We start from the raw sequence: 23893 nt of genomic DNA on the forward strand, positions 1-23893 counted from the left end.
CCGCATTCACTCTATCAAGGCCCTTCGCTATTCGATAGGTTTCAATTAGGCCATCGCTCATTTTTTTTCCCCTGAATTCCATAGAAACAAAGAAACATAGAATACAGGCCCTTTGGCCCAGAAAGCCTGAGCCGAACATATTCCTTAACTGAGAACATGCTCAGAGGATGTACGGTGACTCGGATAGGTTAGTTGAGTGAGAAAATTCATGGCAGATGCAATTTAATGTGGATGAATGTGAAGTTATCCACTTTGGTGGCAAAAACAGGAAAACAGATTATTACCTGAATGGTGGCCGATTAGGAAAAGGGGAGGTGCAACGAGACCTGGGTGTCATTATATACCAGTCATTGAAAGTGGGCATGCAGGTACAGCAGGCGGTGAAAAAGGCGAATGGTATGCTGGCATTTATAGCCCGAATGTTTCAACCACCTGCCCCCTAATTTCTGCAAATGCGGTGTAAATGCGGTCCACTTGTAACTCCTCATCGACAGGGAATAACAGATCGGACACTGCACACAATAAAAAAATAACATTTATGAATGCCGACTTAAGGAAACAGTTATTCAAGAAGAAACCAAGGAAACAAATAAAATAGAAGAGGCCATTATAACTAAACCAGTCAAATGTGCACAAAGTTTTAGCTCAGATCATCCAAAAGGTGGCGCTGTGCTTGTACTCACGGCGCTGGCTGATACTTCTGCGTCAAATGGACGCCATAACTTACAGAAATGATCTACGCGCAGTTGTGAGTATTTATACTTGTGCGTTGGTGATCTGCGTCGCTCGGCAAATCGGGCACGTCACGCATGCTCACACACCTGCCCGTGCAAGGCTTCATCGTCTCGGCAGTCTTTCTAGGGTAAACAAGTTCAAAACGAGCGTCTTTTTTCCATAAAAGGGAAATGTGTCCTCCATAATTTCGGTGGTCTGTAAATCTTTATGGAAAACATTGCAGCCAGAGTTCCTTCCCTGCCCTTCAGTTGCCCAATGGGAAGCCACTGCAGCGTAGGAAGGATTGCGATGCTACCAAGCGGACCAATCACAGTTTTTGCTGTCTGCGTTGCCGCGAAGCATAGTTACATTTTGGCAAATGTGCGCGTCAGGCTCCCGCGGAAGTTCCGCGTCGTCGTACCTAGAGGGTCGATTTGACGCGGAAATTAAATTAGCCTTAAGACTCCAAAGAATCGAGCATTCCGGTTGGATCGAGACCTACCGCTGGTTCTCTCGGCCTTACTCTCTCTTCATCACCCACCGAAGAAGCCATCGTCCCGTTCGTTTAGTGTCAGTCACAAAATCTCCCCGCCCAGCTTTCTCTACAACTGTCCACCATCCTGATTGACTGAGCAGACATTCCTGTGACAGAGACCCGTAGGAACGAAGAGACGAAGCGCAAGCGCTGAGAAGGACAACCCCGCCATCCCGAGAGAGCAGCGCCTGTCTCTGTTACACTCGGAGACTGAGCCGCACTTCCTGGTCTCCGCGCCGGATCACTGCAGCCCGTCATCTGAAAAGGCGGAGCTGAATAGATCGCCGAGCGAGAACGAGTCGAGGGGAATGAACGAACCTAAAACGCGGAAGAAGGAGAAGGCCGATCCGTCCTCGCTCCTCTTATTTCATCCTCTACCCGCTCCCGTGACATTTTTCGGAATACTACTTACCTGCCAGACAGATAGACTGGTTGAGTGAAGCCGCACAGCAAGACAGCGAGACGAAGGAATGTATTGTGGACTTCACGAAGGGGAATTCAACCGAACAGACACCCGTCCTCCCGGAAGTGGTGAGCAGCTTTAAGCGTATTGGCGGGAACTTCTGAGAGGATCTCTGCTTGGCCTCACATATTTATAATTTCACAAAGAAAGGTAAGTAAAGTGCGTAGAGCAGGGAAGAGGATTTAATTTAATGAGGCAAAGAGAACAGACATGATGAGATGTTGCTGAGATCACCTGAGCATCCTGGAGTGGTGTAGAGATCAGGATATGCGAGTAAAGATGTCTCACGCCTCCATTGGGACGACTGAGAGAGCTCACATGTGAGTGTTTACATTGAGAGATGAGTAGATCACTGAAGATCTAGTGTGCGCCCTGGGCTTTCAATGTGCACAGTTTCCGTAGAGGTGAGGTCAGTCAATCCGGATTCACACCTTCCCAGGCAGAACTGTCGCCTTACAGGCAAATGAGTGAAACTCCCTTTTACCGGGCTCCTCATGAAACACGGCTGGTTAGCAGGCCAATGGAGTCAACGGGGAGAAAGCCACTTTTCGCCAACGAAGGGTCCTGACGAAGGGTCTTGGCCTGAAACGTCGACTGTACCTCTTCCTAGTGATGCTGCCTGGCCTGCTGCGTTCACCAGCAACTTTGATGTGCGTTGCTCTGCTGTAACCTTTCCATTGTTATAGTGCTGTAGTTGCTCAAATATCGCAATGGACAGGCCGGAAAGTGGAGCAGAGGCAGCGAACCAATCAGCAATCATCTCACTAAAAGGTTCGTCTGGGTAGAAGGACCAAATGTCGACTGTTGGCCTCGTTGCACATTTTTCATGAACTAATAACCGCAACGTGGTGAAAGTTATTATGGAAGTTAAATATCCGACACAATCATCTTTTCCTACCTGAAAACTCATTTGCAGCCTGCCGATTAACTGTCAGTGTAGTTTGCCCTCCGTTCAGAATTAAATATTAACTCTTGGTTTTTCTGATCCTCACAGGATGCCTTTCAAAGTTCAAAGGAATAATCTCGTTCAGTAAACTTTATCCCTGCTAATAACTATCCACCAATGAACTTTTATTCCGCGCTACTTTATCAAAGTTTCGCAAGTTGTTTCACTTGCTCTTATCGCCTCTAAAATAAACAGACGGGTTAATCTATAACCAGAGATCATACGATTCAGGGCATGTGAAAGAGAAATGGGAGATTTATTTTTCAGCCGGAGGTACTGATCGAGGTGTAGGTGTATGAGATGCACCGCCGAATTTGCCACCATAAAGTGAATGGTTAGATGACCGCATCAAAATACCAGGTCCAGGAAGGTTGTGGGACTCGGCGTGAAAATTGGGATTCACGAGACTCGTAAGGTTAGGACAATATGAGCCGAATGCACGACCTCCATGTTGTGTGACCCTGTAGTTTAATGGATGATCTGATTCGGCTCTGTGTTTGTTCTCGCACAGGACTTTAACCCACGTGTTTTATTGGCTGTAAATCCACTTGTATGGAGAAATATTTACTTATGGGAGAAAAAAATAATCAGACAAGAGTATCGCAGGAATGGTTATGGCCAGAATTCTTCACAGTCAGTTTGCCTGCTATAAAATTTCTTGCCTGGGGAGATGGCGATGCAGAGAATTAAGTGATCGGATTTAGAGGTGAGAAACTTCTGTGTCATCAAAATATGGGGATGTTCACCACACATGTGAGAACGTGAAGGGTCTTGATATCAGAGAGGATGAAAACAGCGGAGACAGACAGTTCGATATATTGATTAAAGTAGAGAGAGCGAGAATGAGAGAGACAGAGGCAGAGAAGAGAGAGAGAGAGAGAGAGAGAGAGAGAGCGAGAGAGAGAGAGAGAGAGAGGCAGAGAAGAGAGAGAGAGAGAGAGAGACAGAGAGTCAGAGGCAGAGAGAGAGAGAGAGAGAGAGAGAGAGAGAGAGAGAGAGAGAGACAGAGAGACAGAGGCAGAGAAGAGAGAGAGAGAGAGAGAGAGAGAGAGAGAGAAAGAGAATGAGAGAGAGAGAGAGAGAGAGAAAGAGAGAGAGTGAGAGAGAGAGAAGAGGAAGAGAGAGATCCAGGCATTAGGGTAGTTCAAGCCGCTGAATTAGGTTTCGTGTTCAGGCCCTGCTCCGGGGGTGCTGATCCGGCACTGCATCAGGGCTTGTGTCAGGGTGCAATCGGGGTAGACAGCAGGCATAATAAAGGCCAAAACAGATCACTGGTGGGAGTTGTCTATCGGCCACCGAATACCAAGTTCGCAGTGGCACAAGCAATAAAAAGATAAATATGTGAGCATTGTAAGAATGGAACAGCGGTTATCATTGGGGATTTTCAGTGGGTAAATCAAGTTGGTCGAGGCAGTCTTGAGGAGTACTTCCGAGAATGCATCTGTGAAAGCCTTCTTGAACAGCATTTCTCTGAACCTACAAGGGAATTTACTATCTTACGTGTGGTTCATTACAATGAGACATGACAAATTAGTGATCGTATCGGTAGTGATCCTCTTGGAAAGAGTGATCACAGTATGACTGGGTTTCTCACACAAATGAAGGGTGCAATAGTTCGATTGAAAACCAGTGAATTATGCCTGAACAATGGAGACGACAATGTGTCATTTTCCCGGTGGAGAAACACGTCAAACCTGCCAAGGAGAGATGTTATGGATCCGATGGGAGGTGAGGACCTCGATACAAAAGCTATCACTAAAGAGGCTGTGCTGAGCAAACTTGCAGACCTGAGGATAGTAAGCCCCTGGTCTTCGGCCAGAGGGTGGTGAGCGTGCGGAATTTGTTGTCACTTGCAGCTACAGAGGCCAGGACGTTGGGTGTATTTAAGGCAGACATTGATTGGGTCTTGATTGGATATGCCATCAAAGGTTACGGGGAGAAGGTCTAGAAATGGGGCTGAAGAGGAGACAAAAAAAAACGGATCAGCCATGATTGAATGGTGGAGAAGATTCGATGGGCCAGATACCTAATTCTTCTCCTATATCTTATGGTCTTATGATCTAATGGTCCTGATGGAATGCATCGTAGGGTACGAAAGATATGGCAGATCGTAATTTCGAGGCGCCCTGGAATAACACAACGCTTTCCACGAGGAAGATCGACAGTCCTGTTACAGACAACTCCGGAATTGGTATGACCATATAACCATATAGCAATTACAGCATGGAAACAGGCCATCTCGGCCCTTGTCGTCCGTGCCGAACTCTTACTCCCACCTCGTCTCACCGACCTGCACTCGGGCCATAACTCTCCATTCCTTTCCTGTCCATACATCTGTCTATTTTTCACACAATATGTTTTAATCATGGTCATAAGAGTTGTGTTGAACCGGTGCAAGGCTCCCTTGGACTCTGTGTGATATGCAGATGACATCAGGTGCTTAGCTTCCAATTCTCTAACGATCCCCTGGAATGTTCTCGAAGTAATAATGCTACCCTGGTCAGGTTGAATTTCTTTGGGCAGACCTACCAGTGTGAAAAACTTACTTAATGACTTAACCACAGTCTTGGCCTCGATGTTTTCAAAAGACGCTGCTTCAGAGGACCTGGACACAGCAGACAAAATTGTTAACACATACTGATAACCAGCTGCGCTCTTTGTTAATAGGCCTACACAATCACCTATGACCCTAGAGAAAGGTTCAACAAAAGCAGGTATCGTTTTAAGTCCTGACGAAGGGTCTCGGCCTGAAACGTCGACTGCACCTCTTCCTATAGATGCTGCTTGGCCTGCTGCGTTCACCAGCAACTTTGATGTATGTTGCTTGAATTTCCAGCATCTGCAGAATTCCTGTTGTTATCGTTTTAAGTAGAGCGACTTGAGTAACCTGATTAGATTTGCCCTCAACTTGACAGGTATTGCAAGTCCTGTAAAAATTCACACCATCCTTTCTTAAACTAGGCCAGTAAAATTCATCATAATCCTGTTCACTGTCTTTCTCACTCCATCATGTCCAGCCAGAGGCATAATGAGAGCCATGTTTAAAATTTCAGCCCTGTAAAGATGCGGAACCACCACGGGGCTTGCAGGCGCAGAGGCTGTTATCCACTTGCTCTTTAATATCCCATCTTTAAGGTAATGCCCCCCTGACTCTCTCTCAACCTCCTCTCCCGTGACAGCTATCTCCTTGGAAGCTGCTATTTCAGAATCTCGCTTCTGTTCCTCTTTAAATTCCTTCCTCAATGCAGACAAATCTTCCTCACACACCTTACTCTCATCAGCCTTACTACCCTCAAAGTCCTGCGAAAATCTGGAAGGTAAAAAAGTCTGTGACACCTCAGCATAATTTAAACCTCTCATTTTGCGATCATAGGCACCGACAGACTGCCTAGACATGCTTTGAGTATCGGCGCATTCAAAATAAACCTCTGTCTTTCTGTGTGAATCCTCAGTAGCAGCTCTGCTCATGAGTTGAACTGCTATATCAACCTTACCTCGGAGAGGTATCAACATTCCTCCATGGTTTACTAAACTTAGCACCATCACTAGGCTTATAAGAACCATGTATACATTGTGGAAGAGACCAAATAATCCACCCATCTGATTACGACCTTCACTTCGACTTGCTTCCATAACAACTTCCACTTCCAAACCGTAACCAATTTCCTCTCTCTCCACAACATCAAAACCCTACACTTGTGTACCGCCAAATGTCCAAACAAAATTCCACAGAGTAGCACATCTTTCCTCTGCAGGCCTTTGTCCTGCGGGTAGGGTCAACGATCAACCAATCCAACCTTTTCCAGCACTTCACCCTCACCCAAAAGTCCAGGGACAGCACTGTTCCCATTATTTGCATTAACACTTACCTCAGCAATTTTCACTTCATCACTAACTTTTAAAACACTGTCTAATACAAATGGCTGAGAATCGTCCCATTCCACTGGAACCAAGTTAATCCCTTATTCACTGAACCAAGATCATCTGACACAAAAAAAGAAAAAAATCTGCATTCCTTTTCAACCAAGTCAGAGACCTCAGACCTTAACTGAGTTTCAACACAAGGTTCAGTAGCCTGTGAATTCACAGGCACTTCAACAACCTGAACACAGGCAATCGGGACAGCTGCCTCCTCTGGACTGTCATCACTTGTCCCAGTTTCAAATTCAAGGTCACCCCGAACCGCCCAGCTATTCTCTGGGTAACTCTAATCTGATGTAAACTCAAGCTCGTGGGTTCAATCCTCATCGTCTGCTTTCGTAGCAGAACCCCGCAGGGCTGCGGCATCCTCGAAACCTAGGTATGCCCTTACATCATCAGGAGCACAACTTTGAAGTTCATCACACAAAACCAGCCCTTCCGAGCTGTGAAAATCATCAGGGTCCGACACTAAACCTCTCAGCTGCCACATCTCCCTTTCAAACTGTCTCTGTCTCCCTGCCTCTTCTCTCTGATTTTCTCCCTCTCCAGCCTCCAGCTGTTTCAGTTGCAACTCATGCTGACTTGTCCCGTCCTCAGCCTCCAGCCTGCATTGCTCCATCTGAAGCTGAATCTCACCCTCAGTATGTACCTTACCTTCAGCTAGTAACTCTACCATCTACTCATCAAACGTTCCCTTCTCTATATAATGCTGGGCTATTATCGTCTGTATCCGAGCTTCGCTCATCTTAGTGGTCATCTTTAAACTTACCTTTGAGCAATTGCCACCAGCACGACCCTTGTAGCATCATCCAACTCTTCCGCAGTTGGTTCCAACACAAACTTCTCAACATTAACGTCCATTTCTGCTCTATTTCCACACAGGCAAATCAAAACGGATTTTCACCAATCAATTCAAGCAATCCTCCCGACCAATTTGTTCATATCACGGACACAGACCCCAGTTTTGTCACGCACCCCGTGACGGGAATAAGGAACCAGCAGAGATGGAAAACACTTTGGAGTCCGGTATTGTTATTAACTAATGGTATTTATTAGTAACCATGTAATACAGTAATATAAATGTAGATAAATCAAACAGGTTAGCAACGATTATAAAAAGTAAGTACATCCGTAAGTGTGGAAATATACGTGAACAACCAAGCTTATTTAAGTCTAGGGATACAAAGATACAGTCTTACGATGATGAGTAAAGTTCGGTTCATTTCGTGGTATCGAGTTGAGTAGTGATGGAGAGAGAGATCTGAATCTTCAGATAAGCTGATGCTGTCGATCTTCCCGTTGTCCTCCGGCCACAGGATCCGGTCATTCTGAAATGGACAAAACGAATTGCAACAAATTATACAGGAAATACAACATAGTTTCTTTGCAGGAGAGGAAGAACAGCCCAGCGCCAGAGAAAGTGCTCCTAGACACCGGCAAATGCATTCGTCTGGAAGTCTCCCGCGGTAAATAGGTGAGTGGGGACACAGTGTCAGATAATCCACGTCATATGAAACTATTTCAGAGCTACCTCAAATCCCCAAAGCCGTCTCCTCCTCCAAACTGGATACAGTGCACGTCAGTTTCAAGCATAACGTTTCGTAACTTCTCTCGGTGTGCGGTTTGTGGGAAATAATTCAGGGAACGATTCCAAGCAGAATACGCAGCGTATCTCTGCTGGGCTAAAGTAAGGCAGCTTGGACTGTAGATGCAATAACTAAACTAATTAGGGTTCAGGCCTAATGTACGTGTGTGTACGCCACACTGTCACGTCACTGACCTCCTGTGCAATTATAGGGAGACTCCCATTAACAGCGTGTATGGTAGAGCCCGTTTTCAGTTCCAATACTCTAGATTTAGTCTCTATCGGTGAGGACCCGTCGCTGTAACACGACTGCACATTGTGATTTCCATCCCAGTCTAAAAGCTGTAGCTTCCCGCATCCACATGTGCACTGAAGCATTGCATTCTCGACTATTCGTAGCTATGGCCGTTTGCCAGAAGGGTAGCAGGGCTGATAAGGGATGCGGGCGTTTTTTCGCTCTGAACCTCCCATGAGGTTTTCCGGAGAACGGAATTCTTATCAAAGCCCCGAAACGGCCTTACACGGCGCAGTCGATTCAATGGTCCATTTGTCTAAAAAAAAATATCATTGCCCTCATTGCACCGATTTCGGATCAGAATGCATTGCTTCGAAATAAAATTAAACCAGAATTAGAATTTTGAAGAAATAATTTTGATTTCAATGAGTAGATTTGAAGTGATACTCAGAGCTCACTACAGTCCAAGAGGCGGACGTGATATCAATTCCCCATAACCGGTCACTGTGAATGATACCACAAGTCCTTTTTTGTGTTTCCTACATTTTCACTTCAGCCAAATTTAATCTACATCACATTTGCCTTTGAACTGCGGGGATTGGAAATGTTCACAACGCATTGTGTTGTGTGAAGACCCATGTCAGCAGTGCACGTTATCCTGCTCATTACTTTTAACTGAAGTGCAGATGAGAACCAACATTGTGGTCATTTAATCGCACCGTATTGCGAGCCAGGCATGAGGTTTGAAGTTCAAATTTTCAGTTTTAATTCCCCAGCATTCCGAGATAGACTCGGATCCGTCTCCCAGTCGATTGTTCAGTATTTCCTACGGTGTAAATCCGTAGCGGTTTATACCTATGGTACCGTTCACTAATCTAATCACACTGAACGCCCTATCCAGCAGCACCTGAAATATTATTTGCAAGTACCGGAGATAAACCTCATCGCTTGTCATTTCGTTAATCAGGTTTTTTACCTCTCCATGTATACCTAACGACTGAATCTTCCTAACTAACATAATATGCGGGACCTTGGAAAGGCCTTACTGAAGTCCATGTAGAGAAAGTCCACTGCCCTCCCTTCATCCACTTTCCTGGTGAACTTCTCGAAAAACTCGAATACATTGGTTGAAGATGACCTACCACGCACAAAGCCATGTTGACTCTCTCTAATAAGTCCCTGTCTATCCAAATATTTGTAACTCCTACCTCGTCGTACTCCTTCCGATAATTTACCTGCTACCGAAGTCAAACTTACTGGCCTATAATTTCCCAGATTACTTTTAGAGCCTTTTTTATACAACGGAACAACATGTGCTGTGCTCCAATCCCCCGGCATCTCACCCGTGGATACCTACATTTATAAATATATCTGCCACGGCCCCTGCAATTTCAACACTAGTCTCCTTCAAGGTCCGAGGGAATACCCTGTCAGGTCGTGGGGTTGTATCTACTTCGATTTGCCTCAAGATAGCCATCACCTCCTCCTCTTCAAAATGTACTGGTTACATGACCTTACTACTTGTTTGCCTTATTTCCTTCGAGTCCATGCCGTTTCCTTAGAAAATACAGACGCAAAAAAAAAAAATAAGATCTCCCTCATTTCTTCAACTTCCATCCATAGCCGAGCACTCTGATCTTCAGCAGGACCAATTTTATCCCTTACTATCCTTTTGCTCTTAACATACCTGTAGAAGCTCTTTGGATTATCCTTCACCTTGACTGCCAAAGCAACCTCATGTCTTCTTTTAGCCCTCCTGATTTCTTTCTTAAGGTTTATCATCTTCAAGCACCTTATTTGCTCCCTGTTTTCTATACATATCATCCATCTCTCTTTTCTTCTTCATCAGATTTCCAATAGCCCTTCAGAACCAAGTTTCCTTATTCTTATTCAATTTCCCTTTAATCCTGACAGGAACATACAAACTCTGCACTTTCAAAATTTCTCCTTTAACGGCCTCCCACTTACCAATCACATCCTTGCCAGAAAACAACCTGTATCAATCCACGCTTTTTAGATCCTTTCTCTTTTTTTTCTCAAATTTTTCCGCGTTAGAATCTCAACCAAAGGACCAGATCTTTCTTTATCCATGATCGAGCTGAAACTAAGGGTGCTAAGATCACTGGAACAAAAGTGTTCCCCGACGTACACTTCCGTCACCTGTTCTAACTATTTCCTAATAGGAGATCTAATATTGCATCCTCTCTGGTTGGTACCTATATTTATTGATTGAGAAAACTTTCCGGAATACGGTTTATAAACTCTAACCCGTCTCGGTTAACCCTAACCCTAACCCTATGTGGAAAATTAGAATCCCCTACTATCACAGCTTGATGTTTCCTGCAGTTTAATGTTATCCTCCAATTCTTGCTGACTATTGGGTGGTCTATAATACATCCCCAGTAATGTGGTCATACATTTCCTGTTTCTCAGCTCCACCCATATGGCCTCGGTAGACAAGCCCTCTCATCTGCCCTGCTTGAGCACTACTGTAACATTTTTCGGGACTAGCAATGCGACCCCACCCCCCACAGCCTTCATTCCTCTGCCTCTATTACGTCGGAATCATCGGAACCCTGAAACATTCAGCTGCCAGTCCTGCCCCTCTTGTAGCCAAGTTTCACTAATGGCTATAATGTCGTAATTGCATGTCTGAATGGACGCCCTCATCTCGTCTGCCTTCCCCACAATACTCCTTGCATTGAAATAGACACACCTCAGAAGGTTATTACCACCACGCACAACATCTCTATTTGTGACTTTCAGTGAACCTTTAACACCATTTATTTCCACGCCCGCTCCACCATCTGCTCTGGCCCTTCGGTTCCCATCCCCTGCGCAAATCTAATTTAAACGCTCCCCAATCGCACCAACAACCCTCCCTGCAAGGATATTGGTCCCCTTGTAGTCTAGGTGTAATCCGACTCTCTTGTACAGGGCCCACCTGTTCCAGAAGAAATCCCAATGTTCCTGAAATCTGAAACCCTGCTCCCTACATCAGTTCCTCGGCCACGTGTTCATCCGCCAGAGCATCCTATTTCTACCCTCACTGGCACGTGGCACAGGTAGCAATCCTGAGATTACATCCCTGGTGGTTCTGATCTTTAACTTCCTACCAGGTTCTCTAGACTCACTCTTCTGGACCCTCTCACTCTTTCTTCCTACGTCATTGGTACCGATGTGTCCCATGACATCTGGCTGATCATCTTCCCACTTCAGAATGCTGTGCACGTGATCAGAGACATCCTTGACCCTGGCACCCGGGAGGCAATAATCCATCCGGGAGTCTCTGTCACGACCACAGAACCTCCTGTCTGCACCTCTAACATCGAGTCCCCTATCACTACCGCTCTCCTCTTCTTCCACCCTCCCTTCTGCACTGCAGAACCAGACTCAGTGCCAGAGATCCGTCTGCCGCAGCTTGTCCCAGGTAAGTTTTAAAAAGAATGAAATCTCACACTCTCAGCAGGTGACCAACAAGGACGAAATACACATGTCTCAAGACAAGATAGAAGCTGTGCTTAAGACACCAACACTTGAAAATGTGTCTCAGCCGAGAACATATTTTGACCCCACCTTAGCTATTCGACTGGCTTGTGATGTCTCACCCCATGGGACAGGAGCTGAGTTATCGTGCAAGTTATCAGATGGCTCAGAAAGACCAATAGCTTTTGCCACAAGAACGCTAACTTCAGCTGAACACAACTAAGCACAGATTGACAGAGAGACCCTATGCCTCGTGTGGGGAGTCAAGAAATGTAGTCACTACCTGTATGGTCAAAAGTTTACCCTGTTGACTAACTATCACCCACTCGTGTGAATATTCAACCAAAGTAAAGGCGATCCAGTGATGACAGCACAAAGGCTGAAGAGATGGTCCCTTTTCTTAGGACGTCACATGTATGACGTTGAACACAAGGGACCAAGCCACATGGCAAGGCAGACGGCTTGCCTCGTGTGGGGAGTCAAGAAATAACCGGACACCAGATCATTCAGGGAATGGTTAGGAGGGCATGGGGAAAGAAAATGGGCGATTTATTTTTCAGCCAGAGTTACTGATTGAGGAGGAGGAGGAAAAAGCAATGGCTGCAGTATTTTCCACCACAAAGCAAATATTCAATGAGCATTTTAAAGACAATATGAGCCGAATTTTCCCTCTCCATGTTATATGACGAATTTTCCCTCTCCATGCTCTGTTACATCAGCCGTTGCACCTCCGTTGATTCTCCAATCTCTGCCGGTCAAGGGGACTCACAGGAATGAAGAGACAACGAACAAGCGCTGGGAAGGTCAACCCCGCCATCCCGAGAGATGAGCGCCAGTGTCTCTTACACTCTGAGACTGAGCCGTACTTCATGGTCTTAGCATCAGATAATTGGATATCATCTCAATCAGAGAATCGAAATTTTACTCAAAGAATGATCAACTGTTGGAAAATGTTCCATTTCCTCAAAAAATGGTCAATTATTGCAAACTGTTCTACAATTATCTGCCACAGTAATTGAAATATGAATTAAAGAGTCTTATGTCCTGGTGGAAAAGACAGCCCCGGAACCTGTTGGTCGTTTATTTTATGCTGCGGTAATTCACGCCAGGGAATGAATCACAGACGTTGTTTTGTTTTCCCGGTATTTGTTTCATCGTTAACAATTGTGAAATTCCATGAAGTTCCATGAGACGGCAGGAATCTGAAATTCCTCTACAGGTCAGACGTGACGGAGAGGACTGTGTGCATGACTTTATTTGTAGGGATATTACTACTGGGATATCTGAGGGAGAAGATCTGCCATCGTTTGGAGAGCGGAGGCCTGTTCAGGTATATTTATCACGACTGTGTATGTGGGTGGTAATTTAATTCGAATCTTTTGGAGAATTTTTACATGGGTATTGGTAACGAAAGGGATGTATGAAGTCAGTTCAGTGCAATTTAATAAGGCCATTGACAACTCCCACACGGCAGACTGTTCCGAAAGTTTATGTACTCTGGGATTCATGGCAAGGAAGGAGTTGGACTCAGAATTGGCTCAGTGATAGGGGGTGATGACGGAGGGGTATTCTAAGACAGGAAGCCTGTGACGAATTGGATGCCTCAGGATCAGTTGGGATCTCTGTAATTCCTCGTTTATCTTGATCACATCGACGTCAATGTAAATAGCTCAGTTAGTAAGTTGAGTGACGACACTACATTAGTCTTGTTTAGGCTGAATCACGTAACATTCAATGACATGGAAATTTAATCTAATAGGGAGACATTCCGAGGAATTAAAAATATGTGCCAAAGTGATTCATGTGATGTGATATATTTTGCGCATTCGCACCAGGGTTCAAACAATACAGTGAATGACAGGAAAATGCCGAGCGTTGTGAACATATATAAGAGCATAAGAAATAGGAGCAGGAGTTGGCCATCCTGCCCATCCAGCATGCCCCGCCATTCGATAGGTTCATGGCTAATCTGTCGGCAAACTCAGCGCCCTGTGCATACCTTTTCCCAATAATCCATAATTCCCTTTCTATGTAAAAACCGGTTTTACTGTATCTTAAATACAGTTAGTGAGCAAGTCTCAACTGCTTCCCTGGACACAGAATTCCACAGATTAACCACTCTCCGGGAAAAAACAATTTCTCCTCATCTCCGTCCTAAATCTTCCTCCCTGAATCTTGTGGCAATGTCCCCTAGTTCTCTCTGAGCTACCAATGGAAATGGCTTTCCCATTTCTATCTTATCTATACATTTCAAAATGGTAAAATTGTCTGATAAAGAGACAAGTGAACTTTCGCCAATCCACGCCTGCTGACTGTGTTACCGATTTCATCAGGCCCCGTGAGAATGAATGTGGCCTTCGCTGAGGACAAGATCCGCATTACTCAGGACTGGTGATCTGGAACTATACAACAAGGTCAGGAACGACTTACGGAAAGTAATAAAAGAGCGAGAAACAACAGTATGGTGTCCGAGGCTTCCGACAAATGCAAGTAATCTTCTGGGTAAGCATGAGTGAATGCGGTAAAATCTCACTTACCAAGGACTTGTAGACTGACGACCGCTGAGGAGATGGAGCCGCTGGTTGGAACCATAGTCACACGGTATTCCCCACTGTCCGCGCTGTTCACCGACTTCAGCAGGAGAGACCCGCTGGAGGTGAATAACTCAGCCCGCGATGAGTAGGCATTGTCAACAGACACGGTCTGAGCGAACCACCGGACGACAATTTTCCCATTAAAACTCCACCTTCCACTGCTGACCCAGGCCTTCGGCCGCACGGAAAAGAGCGCATCACCCCCCTCGGTCACAGTTATGTGTCTGTGCTCCACGTGGATGATAAAGTTCGGAGACTGACCTGAGGAAGAGAAAATGTATCGGGGAAAAGCGATAGAGACGGATGGACCTGAGACTTTACCGATTCTTAGACGGATATAATAGGTACAGATAATTAAGTTAGATCTCTCCGAATCTAATCTTTCCAGCAATAGCCCGCCTCACTGTTGATTCTCTAATCTCTGCCGTTCGACGAGACTGACTCTCACTCGAAGGAATGAAGAGGCAACGAAAACTGCTGAGATGGACAACCCTGCTGTCCCGAGAGAGCAGCGCCTGTCTCTGTTACAATCTGAGACGGAGCAGCACTTCCTGGTCTTCCGGCCAGACAATTGGATATGGACACAATAACAGAATCGACATTTTCCTCAAAAAATGTTCATTTGTTGTAAACTGTTCCACAATTATCTGTCATTGTATCAACATATCTGCTTCATCGTTAGCTGCTGAGAAATTCCATTTTGTTCCATGAGACCGCAGGAAGTTTAACTACCTCTCCAGGTCATACGTAGCACACAACTGTGTGCATATTTTTAGTTGTCGGGATATTCCTATCGGGATTTCTGAGGGACAGGATCTACCATTATTTGGATCGTGGAGGCCTGGAGAAGAATATTTGTCAGGACTGTTTCAGTGGATGAGAATTTAATTCCAATCGGTTGTAGTTTTATTTTAAAGTGGCATTGTTAACGAAGGGGATGTATGTAGTTAGCTCAGTGCAATTCAATAAGGCCCATTGACAAACTCCCCCACGGCTGACTGTTCCGAAAGTTTAGGTTTTCTGGGATTTATGGCAAGGAGAGAGTTGTCCTCAGAATTATCTCAGTAATTGGGGATGATAACTGAGGTGTATTCTTCGACAGGGGGCCTGTGACAACTGGGAAGCTACTGGATCAGTTGGGGTCTTCGTAATTGCTTCTTTATCTTGATCACATGGACATGAATGTAAATGGCTTAGTTCGTATGTTGGGCGACGACCCTGCATGAAAGTGCCTTGATTGGGCTGAATCAGTTAACATTGAATTACCAGAGATTTGATCTGATAGGGAGACGTCCATAGTAATTACAAATTGATAGCAAACAATTTTAATGTGAGATGATGTATTGTGGTCATTTGCCCCAGGGTTCAACCAATACAGTGAATGACAGGCAACTTATAAACTTTGTGAACATACATAAGAACATAATAAATAGGATCAGGAGTAGGCCATTCGACCCATCAAGGCTGTCCCGCCATTCAATTAGATCATGGCTGATGTGTCCGTAAACTCAGCTCCATCGACCTGCATTTCTCATTTACCCTTAATTCCCTTACTACGTAAAAACAATCTAAGTGTATCTTAAGTACATTTAGTGAGGAGGCCCCAGCTGCTTCCCTGGGCACAGAATTCCGCAGCTCACCACTCTCTGTGAAAGACAGTTCCTCTTCATCTCCATCCCAAATCTACTACCCTCAATCCTGAGGCAATGTCCGCTGGTTCTCGTCTTAGCTACCAATGTAAACAAGTTTTCTACTTCTATCTCATCTCTCCCTTTCAAAATCGCAAAATGGACTGATAAAGAGACAAGTTAACTTATCCCACTCCTTGCCTGCCGATTGTGTTACCGATCTCATCAGGCACTGTGTGAAAGCGTGTGGCCTTCGCGAAGGACCAGATCTCAGGTATGCAGGGCTGCTGATCCGGAACTATACAACATGTTCAGGAACGACTTACGGAAGGTATCAAAAGAACGAGAAATAAATAGAAGAAAAAAACAGTATGGGGTCCGAGCTTCCGACAAATGCAAGTAATCTTCTGGGAAAGCATGAGTGAATGCGGTAAAATCTCACTTACCAAGGACTTGTAGACTGACGACCGCTGAGGTGATGGAGCCGCTGGTTGGAACCAAAGTCACACGGTATTCGCCACTGTCCGCGGTGTTCACCGACTTCAGCAGGAGAGACCCGCTGGAGGTGAATAACTCAGCCCGCGATATGTAGGCAATACCAACAGACACGGTCTGAGCGATCCACTGGACGACAATTTTCCCATTAAAACTCCACCTTCCACTGCTGACCCCGGCCGATGGCCGCACGGAAAGGAACGCATCACCCCCCTCGGTCACAGTTATGTGCCTGTGCTCCACGTGGATGATAAAGTTCGGAGACTGACCTGAGGAAGAGAAATCGTATCGGGGAAAAGCGATGGAGACGGATGGACCTGAGAGTGTACCGATTCTTAGACGGATACAATAAGTACAGATACTTAAGTAATTACTCTCTGAAACTAATCTTTCCAGCATCAACCCGCCTCACTGTTGATTCGCTAATCTCTGCCGGTTGAAGAGACTCACCCTCACTCGCAGGAATGAAGAGACAAAGAAAAACGCTGAGGAGGACAACTCCGACATCCCGACAGAGAGCAGCGCCTGTCTCTGTTACACTCTGAGACTGAGCATCACTTCCTGGTCTTCAGGTCAGACAATTGGATATGGTCTCAGTCACAAAACCGATATTTTCCTCTAAAAAATTGTTCATTTGTTGTAAACTATTCCACAGTCATCTACCACGATATCAAGATGAATTGATCAGTCTGGTGTCCTGGGAGAGGATTAAGTCCAGGAACCTATTGGTCGTTGTTGTTATGCAGGGGTAATCGACCACTTCGGAATGAATCGCGGATGTTGTTTTTTTCCGATATTTGCTTCATCGTTATGTATTGTGAAATTCCATTCAGTTCCATGAGACCGCAGATATTTTAAATATCTCTCCAGGTCACACGTGGAGGACAGAACTGTGTGCTTAATTTCAGTTGTAGGAATATTACTCTGGGGAATTCTGAGGGACAAGATCTACCATTGGTTGGATCGCGGAGGAAAGAAGAGACAACGGACAAGCGCTGGGAAGGACAACCCCGCCATCCCGAGAGATGAGCGCCTGTCTCTGTTACACTCTGAGTCTGAGCCGCACTTCATGTTCTTAGCATCAGATAATTGGATATCATCTCAATCACAGAATCAAAATTTTACTCAAGGAATGATCAACTGTTGGAAAATGTTCCATATCCTCAAAAAATGAACAATTATTGCAAACTGTTCTACAATTATCTGCCACAGTAATTGCAATATGAATTAAAGAGTCTTATGCCCTGGTGGAAAATACAGTCCCGGAACCTGTTGGTCGTTTGTTTTATGCTGCGGTTATTCACGCCAGGGAATGAATCACAGACGTTGTTTTGTTTTCCCGATATTCGTTTCATCGTTAACTATTGTGAAATTCCATGAAGTTCCAGGAGACGGCAGGAATCTGAAATTCCTCTACAGGTCAGACGTGAAGGAGAGGACTGTGTGCATGACTTTATTTGTAGGGATATTACTACTGGGATATCTGAGGGAGAAGATCTGCCATCGTTTGGAGAGCGGAGGCCTGTTCAGGTATATTTATCACGACTGTGTATGTGGGTGGTAATTTAATTCGAATCTTTTGGAGAATTTTTACATGGGTATTGGTAACGAAAGGGATGTATGAAGTCAGTTCAGTGCAATTTAATAAGGCCATTGACAACTCCCGCACGGCAGACTGTTCCGAAAGTTTATGTACTCTGGGATTCATGGCAAGGAAGGAGTTGGACTCAGAATTGGCTCAGTGATAGGGGGTGATGACGGAGGGGTATTCCCCGACAGGAAGCCTGTGACGAATTGGATGCCCCAGGATCAGTTGGGATCTCTGTTATTCCTCGTTTATCTTGATCACATCGACGTCAATGTAAATGGCTCAGTTAGTAAGTTGAGTGACGACACTACATTAGTCTTGTTCAGGCTGAATCACGTAACATTCAATGACATGGAAATTTAATCTAATAGGGAGACATTCCGAGAAATTACAAATATGTGCCAAACTGATTCATGTGATTTGATATATTTTGCGCATTCGCACCAGGGTTCAAACAATACAGTGAATGACAGGAAAATGCCGAGCGTTGTGAACCTACATACGAGCATAAGAAAGAGGAGCAGGAGTTGGCCATTCTGCCCATCCAGCATGCCCCGCCATTCGATAGGTTCATGGCTAATCTGTCGGCAAACTCAGCGCCCTGTGCCTACCTTTTCCCAATAATCCATAACTCCCTTCCAATGTAAAAATGGCTTTCCCATTTCTATCTTATCTATACATTTCAAAATGGTAAAATTGTCTGATAAAGAGACAAGTGAACTTTCGCCAATCCACGCCTGCTGACTGTGTTACCGATTTCATCAGGCCCCGTGAGAATGAATGTGGCCTTCGCTGAGGACAAGATCCGCATTACTCAGGACTGGTGATCCGGAACTATACAACAAGGTCAGGAACGACTTACGGAAAGTACTAAAAGAGCGAGAAACAACAGTATGGTGTCCGAGGCTTCCGACAAATGCAAGTAATCTTCTGGGAAAGCATGAGTGAATACGGTAAAATCTCACTTACCAAGGACTTGTAGACTGACGACCGCTGAGGAGATGGAGCCGCTGGTTGGAACCATAGTCACACGGTATTCCCCACTGTCCGCGCTGTTCACCGACTTCAGCAGGAGAGACCCGCTGGAGGTGAATAACTCAGCCCGCGATGAGTAGGCATTGTCAACAGACACGGTCTGAGCGAACCACCGGACGACAATTTTCCCATTAAAACTCCAGCTTCCACTGCTGACCCAGGCCTTCGGCCGCACGGAAAAGAGCGCATCACCCCCCTCGGTCACAGTTATGTGCCTGTGCTCCACGTGGATGATAAAGTTCGGAGACTGACCTGAGGAAGAGAAAATGTATCGGGGAAAAGCGATAGAGACGGATGGACCTGAGACTTTACCGATTCTTAGACGGATATAATAGGTACAGATAATTAAGTTAGATCTCTCCGAATCTAATCTTTCCAGCAATAGCCCGCCTCACTGTTGATTCTCTAATCTCTGCCGTTCGACGAGACTGACTCTCACTCGAAGGAATGAAGAGGCAACGAGAACTGCTGAGATGGACAACCCTGCTGTCCCGAGAGAGCAGCGCCTGTCTCTGTTACAATCTGAGACGGAGCAGCACTTCCTGGTCTTCCGGCCAGACAATTGGATATGGACACAATAACAGAATCGACATTTTCCTCAAAAAATGTTCATTTGTTGTAAACTGTTCCACAATTATCTGTCATTGTATCAACATATCTGCTTCATCGTTAGCTGCTGAGAAATTCCATTTTGTTCCATGAGACCGCAGGAAGTTTAACTACCTCTCCAGGTCATACGTAGCACACAACTGTGTGCATGTTTTTAGTTGTCGGGATATTCCTATCGGGATTTCTGAGGGACAGGATCTACCATTATTTGGATCGTGGAGGCCTGGAGAAGAATATTTGTCAGGACTGTTTCGGTGGATGAGAATTTAATTCCAATCGGTTGTAGTTTTATTTTAAAGTGGCATTGTTAACGAAGGGGATGTATGTAGTTAGCTCAGTGCAATTCAATAAGGCCCATTGACAAACTCCCCCACGGCTGACTGTTCCGAAAGTTTAGGTTTTCTGGGATTTATGGCAAGGAGAGAGTTGTCCTCAGAATTATCTCAGTAATTGGGGATGATAACTGAGGTGTATTCTCCGACAGGGGGCCTGTGACAACTGGGAAGCTACTGGATCAGTCGGGATCTTCGTAATTGCTTCTTTATCTTGATCACATGGACATGAATGTAAATGGCTTAGTTCGTATGTTGGGCGACGGCCCTGCATGAAAGTGCCTTGATTGGGCTGAATCAGTTAACATTGAATTACCAGAGATTTGATCTGAGAGGGAGACGTCCATAGTAATTACAAATTGATAGCAAACAATTTTAATGTGAGATGATGTATTGTGGTCATTTGCCCCAGGGTTCAACCAATACAGTGAATGACAGGCAACTTATAAACTTTGTGAACATACATAAGAACATAATAAATAGGATCAGGAGTAGGCCATTCGACCCATCAAGGCTGTCCCGCCATTCAATTAGATCATGGCTGATGTGTCCGTAAACTCAGCTCCATCTACCTGCATTTCTCATTTACCCTTAATTCCCTTACTACGTAAAAACAATCTAAGTGTATCTTAAGTACATTTAGTGAGGAGGCCCCAACTGCTTCCCTGGGCACAGAATTCCGCAGCTGACCACTCTCTGTGAAAGAGAGTTCCTCTTCATCTCCGTCCCAAATCTACTACCCTCAATCCTGAGGCAATGTCCACTGCTTCTCGTCTTAGCTTACCAATGTAAACAAGTTTTCTACTTCTATCTCATCTCTCCCTTTCAAAATCGCAAAATGGACTGATAAAGAGACAAGTTAACTTATCCCACTCCTTGCCTGCCGATTGTGTTACCGATCTCATCAGGCACTGTCTGAAAGCGTGTGGCCTTCGCGAAGGACCAGATCTGAGGTATGCAGGGCTGCTGATCCGGAACTATACAACATGTTCAGGAACGACTTACGGAAGGTATCAAAAGAACGAGAAATAAGTAGAAGAAAAAAACAGTATGGGGTCCGAGGCTTCCGACAAATGCAAGTAATCTTCTGGGAAAGCATGAGTGAATGCGGTAAAATCTCACTTACCAAGGACTTGTAGACTGACGACCGCTGAGGAGATGGAGCCGCTGGTTGGAACCAAAGTCACACGGTATTCGCCACTGTCCGCGGTGTTCACCGACTTCAGCAGGAGAGACCCGCTGGAGGTGAATAACTCAGCCCGCGATATGTAGGCAATACCAACAGACACGGTCTGAGCGATCCACTGGACGACAATTTTCCCATTAAAACTCCACCTTCCACTGCTGACCCCGGCCGATGGCCGCACGGAAAGGAACGCATCACCCCCCTCGGTCACAGTTATGTGCCTGTGCTCCACGTGGATGATAAAGTTCGGAGACTGACCTGAGGAAGAGAAATCGTATCGGGGAAAAGCGATGGAGACGGATGGACCTGAGACTGTACCGATTCTTAGACGGATACAATAAGTACAGATACTTAAGTAATTACTCTCTGAAACTAATCTTTCCAGCATCAACCCGCCTCACTGTTGATTCGCTAATCTCTGCCGGTCGAAGAGACTCACCCTCACTCGCAGGAATGAAGAGACAAAGAAAACCACTGAGGAGGACAACTCCGACATCCCGACAGAGAGCAGCGCCTGTCTCTGTTACACTCTGAGACTGAGCATCACTTCCTGGTCTTCAGGTCAGACAATTGGATATGGTCTCATTCACAAAACCGATATTTTCCTCTAAAAAAAATGTTCATTTGTTGTAAACTATTCCACAGTCATCTACCACGATATCAAGATGAATTGATCAGTCTGGTGTCCTGGGAGGGGATTAAGTCCAGGAACCTATTGGTCGTTGTTGTCATGCAGGGGTAATCGACCACTTCGGAATGAATCGCGGATGTTGTTTTTTTCCGATATTTGCTTCATCGTTATGTATTGTGAAATTCCATTCAGTTCCATGAGACCGCAGATATTTTAAATATCTCTCCAGGTCACACGTGGAGGACAGAACTGTGTGCTGAATTTCAGTTGTAGGGATATTACTCTGGGGAATTCTGAGGGACAAGATCTACCATTGGTTGGATCGTGGAGACCTGGTTAAGTATATTTGTCAGGACTGTTTCGGTGCATGTGAATTTAATTCCAATCTGTTGTAGATTTATTTTACACTGGCATTGTTAACGAAGGGGATGTATGTAGTTAGCTCAGTGCAATTCAGTAAGGACCATTGACAAACTCCCGCACGGCAGAATGTTCCGAAAGTATAGGTTTTCTGGGATTTATGGCAAGGAGAGCGTTGTCCTCAGAATTATCTCAGTAATTGGGGAGGATAACTGAGGTGTATTCTCCGACAGGGGGCCTGTGACAACTGGGAAGGATCTATCCTGGGCCCAATATATAGATGCAAATGCGATGAAGTCAAACTAAGAAGTTTGAGGGGACTTGATATCTCACCTCAGATATTCGCAGATTTCTACAGATCTACCGTGGGGAGCATTCTAACTGTTTGCATGACGTGCAGGTCTTTGACCCAGCACATGAGTGCAATTGCATGGCAGCGTCTAAAACTTCTTTACGAGGTTGTGAAGATTCGTCATGACGTCTAAAACTTCTACAAATCCTACAAGTAGTAGTGGATACGGCCCAAACGAAAGTTTAGTTATTCTGTGATTCAGGGCAAGGACGGAGTCGGAGTCGGAATCAGAACTGGATCAGTGATAGAGATCCATGACTGAGGTGTATTCACCGACCGGAATCCGGTGACGAATGGGATGCACCGGGATCAATTGGGATCTCTGTAATTCCCTCTTTATCTTGATCACATGGACGTGAATGTAAATGGCTCAATTCGTAAGTTGGGCGACGACACGATATTAGGGGGTCTCGTTGAAGGTGAATCAGGTTACACTGAATGACAAAGAGATTTGATATGATACTTAGACGTTCCGTAAAATTAGGAATTGATTTCAAACTATTTTAACGTGACGTGATGTATTTTGGACATTCGCACCAAGAGTTAACCAATACAGTGAATGACACGATACTGAAGAGCGTTGTGGAACGGAGGAATGAGCGACTGGGTGCGGAGATTGTTGAAAGAGGCCGGACACTGAGAGAGGGTTGTGAAAAGCGCGTTTTGCACGCTGGATTACATCAGTCAGGGATCAGTGTTCGGGAGGCGGGGTATGATTGTTCAGTTACATAAGCCAATGGTGAGACCTCAGCTGGAGAATTGTCTGCAGGTTTGGCTGCATGTTATAGGGAAGGCATCGTCAACCTGGAGACAGAGAAGAAGAGATACTCGAGGATATTCCATCCGATCATGAGCTAATATGGGGTGGCACATGAATTCTCAGGATAGCGAAGACGTTTGTCTTCTTTCCGACGGGATTGGGAGTCTAAACCCACAGGGAACAGATACAAAAAAAAAGAAGGAAGATATTCCAAGGAGAACTAACAGGTAATTATATTGCACAGATGGTGGTATGTCTCTGGGCTGAACTGTCTTAAGAAGTAGTAGAATTACAATAGCTTAGAGGTATTTAGGAGGGGCTTGTCGGGTTACTGTTGAATAGACGAAACCGAGACAAACAATAAAAACAAAGCTGTGGGGTTATCACCGAGTAGGTGGACTGCACTGGATGTTTCCGTGATCAATATCCCAGACTCAG

At 45.2% G+C, this 23893-nt stretch overlaps 1 protein-coding gene and 1 long non-coding RNA gene across 2 annotated transcripts; one reads left to right on the top strand and one right to left on the bottom strand.

Annotated features, from left to right (window-relative positions):
- The first annotated feature begins 2906 nt into the window (after positions 1-2906).
- Positions 2907-14404, top strand: LOC134341463 (uncharacterized). Its single transcript, XR_010016762.1, has 5 exons — positions 2907-3073; positions 3170-3364; positions 7462-7605; positions 7970-8053; positions 12605-14404. It is a non-coding gene; the product is annotated as an uncharacterized LOC134341463 (long non-coding RNA).
- Positions 7613-21794, bottom strand: LOC134341462 (titin-like). Its single transcript, XM_063039319.1, has 5 exons — positions 21293-21794; positions 19160-19477; positions 16554-16871; positions 14423-14740; positions 7613-7907 (listed from the first exon to the last, which is right to left on the bottom strand). The coding sequence occupies exons 1-5, from the start codon at positions 21738-21740 to the stop codon at positions 7903-7905; spliced, it is 1407 nt and encodes a 468-aa protein (XP_062895389.1). The 5' UTR covers positions 21741-21794; the 3' UTR covers positions 7613-7902.
- Positions 21795-23893: the final 2099 nt, after the last annotated feature.

Source organism: Mobula hypostoma, unplaced genomic scaffold (genome assembly GCF_963921235.1).
Source record: "Mobula hypostoma unplaced genomic scaffold, sMobHyp1.1 scaffold_61, whole genome shotgun sequence".
Taxonomy (NCBI): Eukaryota; Metazoa; Chordata; class Chondrichthyes; order Myliobatiformes; family Myliobatidae; genus Mobula; species Mobula hypostoma.

Bases quoted from the DNA above. Each gene is read 5' to 3' on its own strand.
- LOC134341462 (XM_063039319.1), bottom strand. From the start codon at position 21,740: ATGCTGGAAAGATTAGTTTCAGAGAGTAATTACTTAAGTATCTGTACT. The intron at 19,478-21,292 runs GTAAGTGAGATT...TCTCTTCCTCAG, and splicing joins CGTCAGTCTACAAGTCCTTG to GTCAGTCTCCGAACTTTATC. The intron at 14,741-16,553 runs GTAAGTGAGATT...TCTCTTCCTCAG, and splicing joins CGTCAGTCTACAAGTCCTTG to GTCAGTCTCCGAACTTTATC.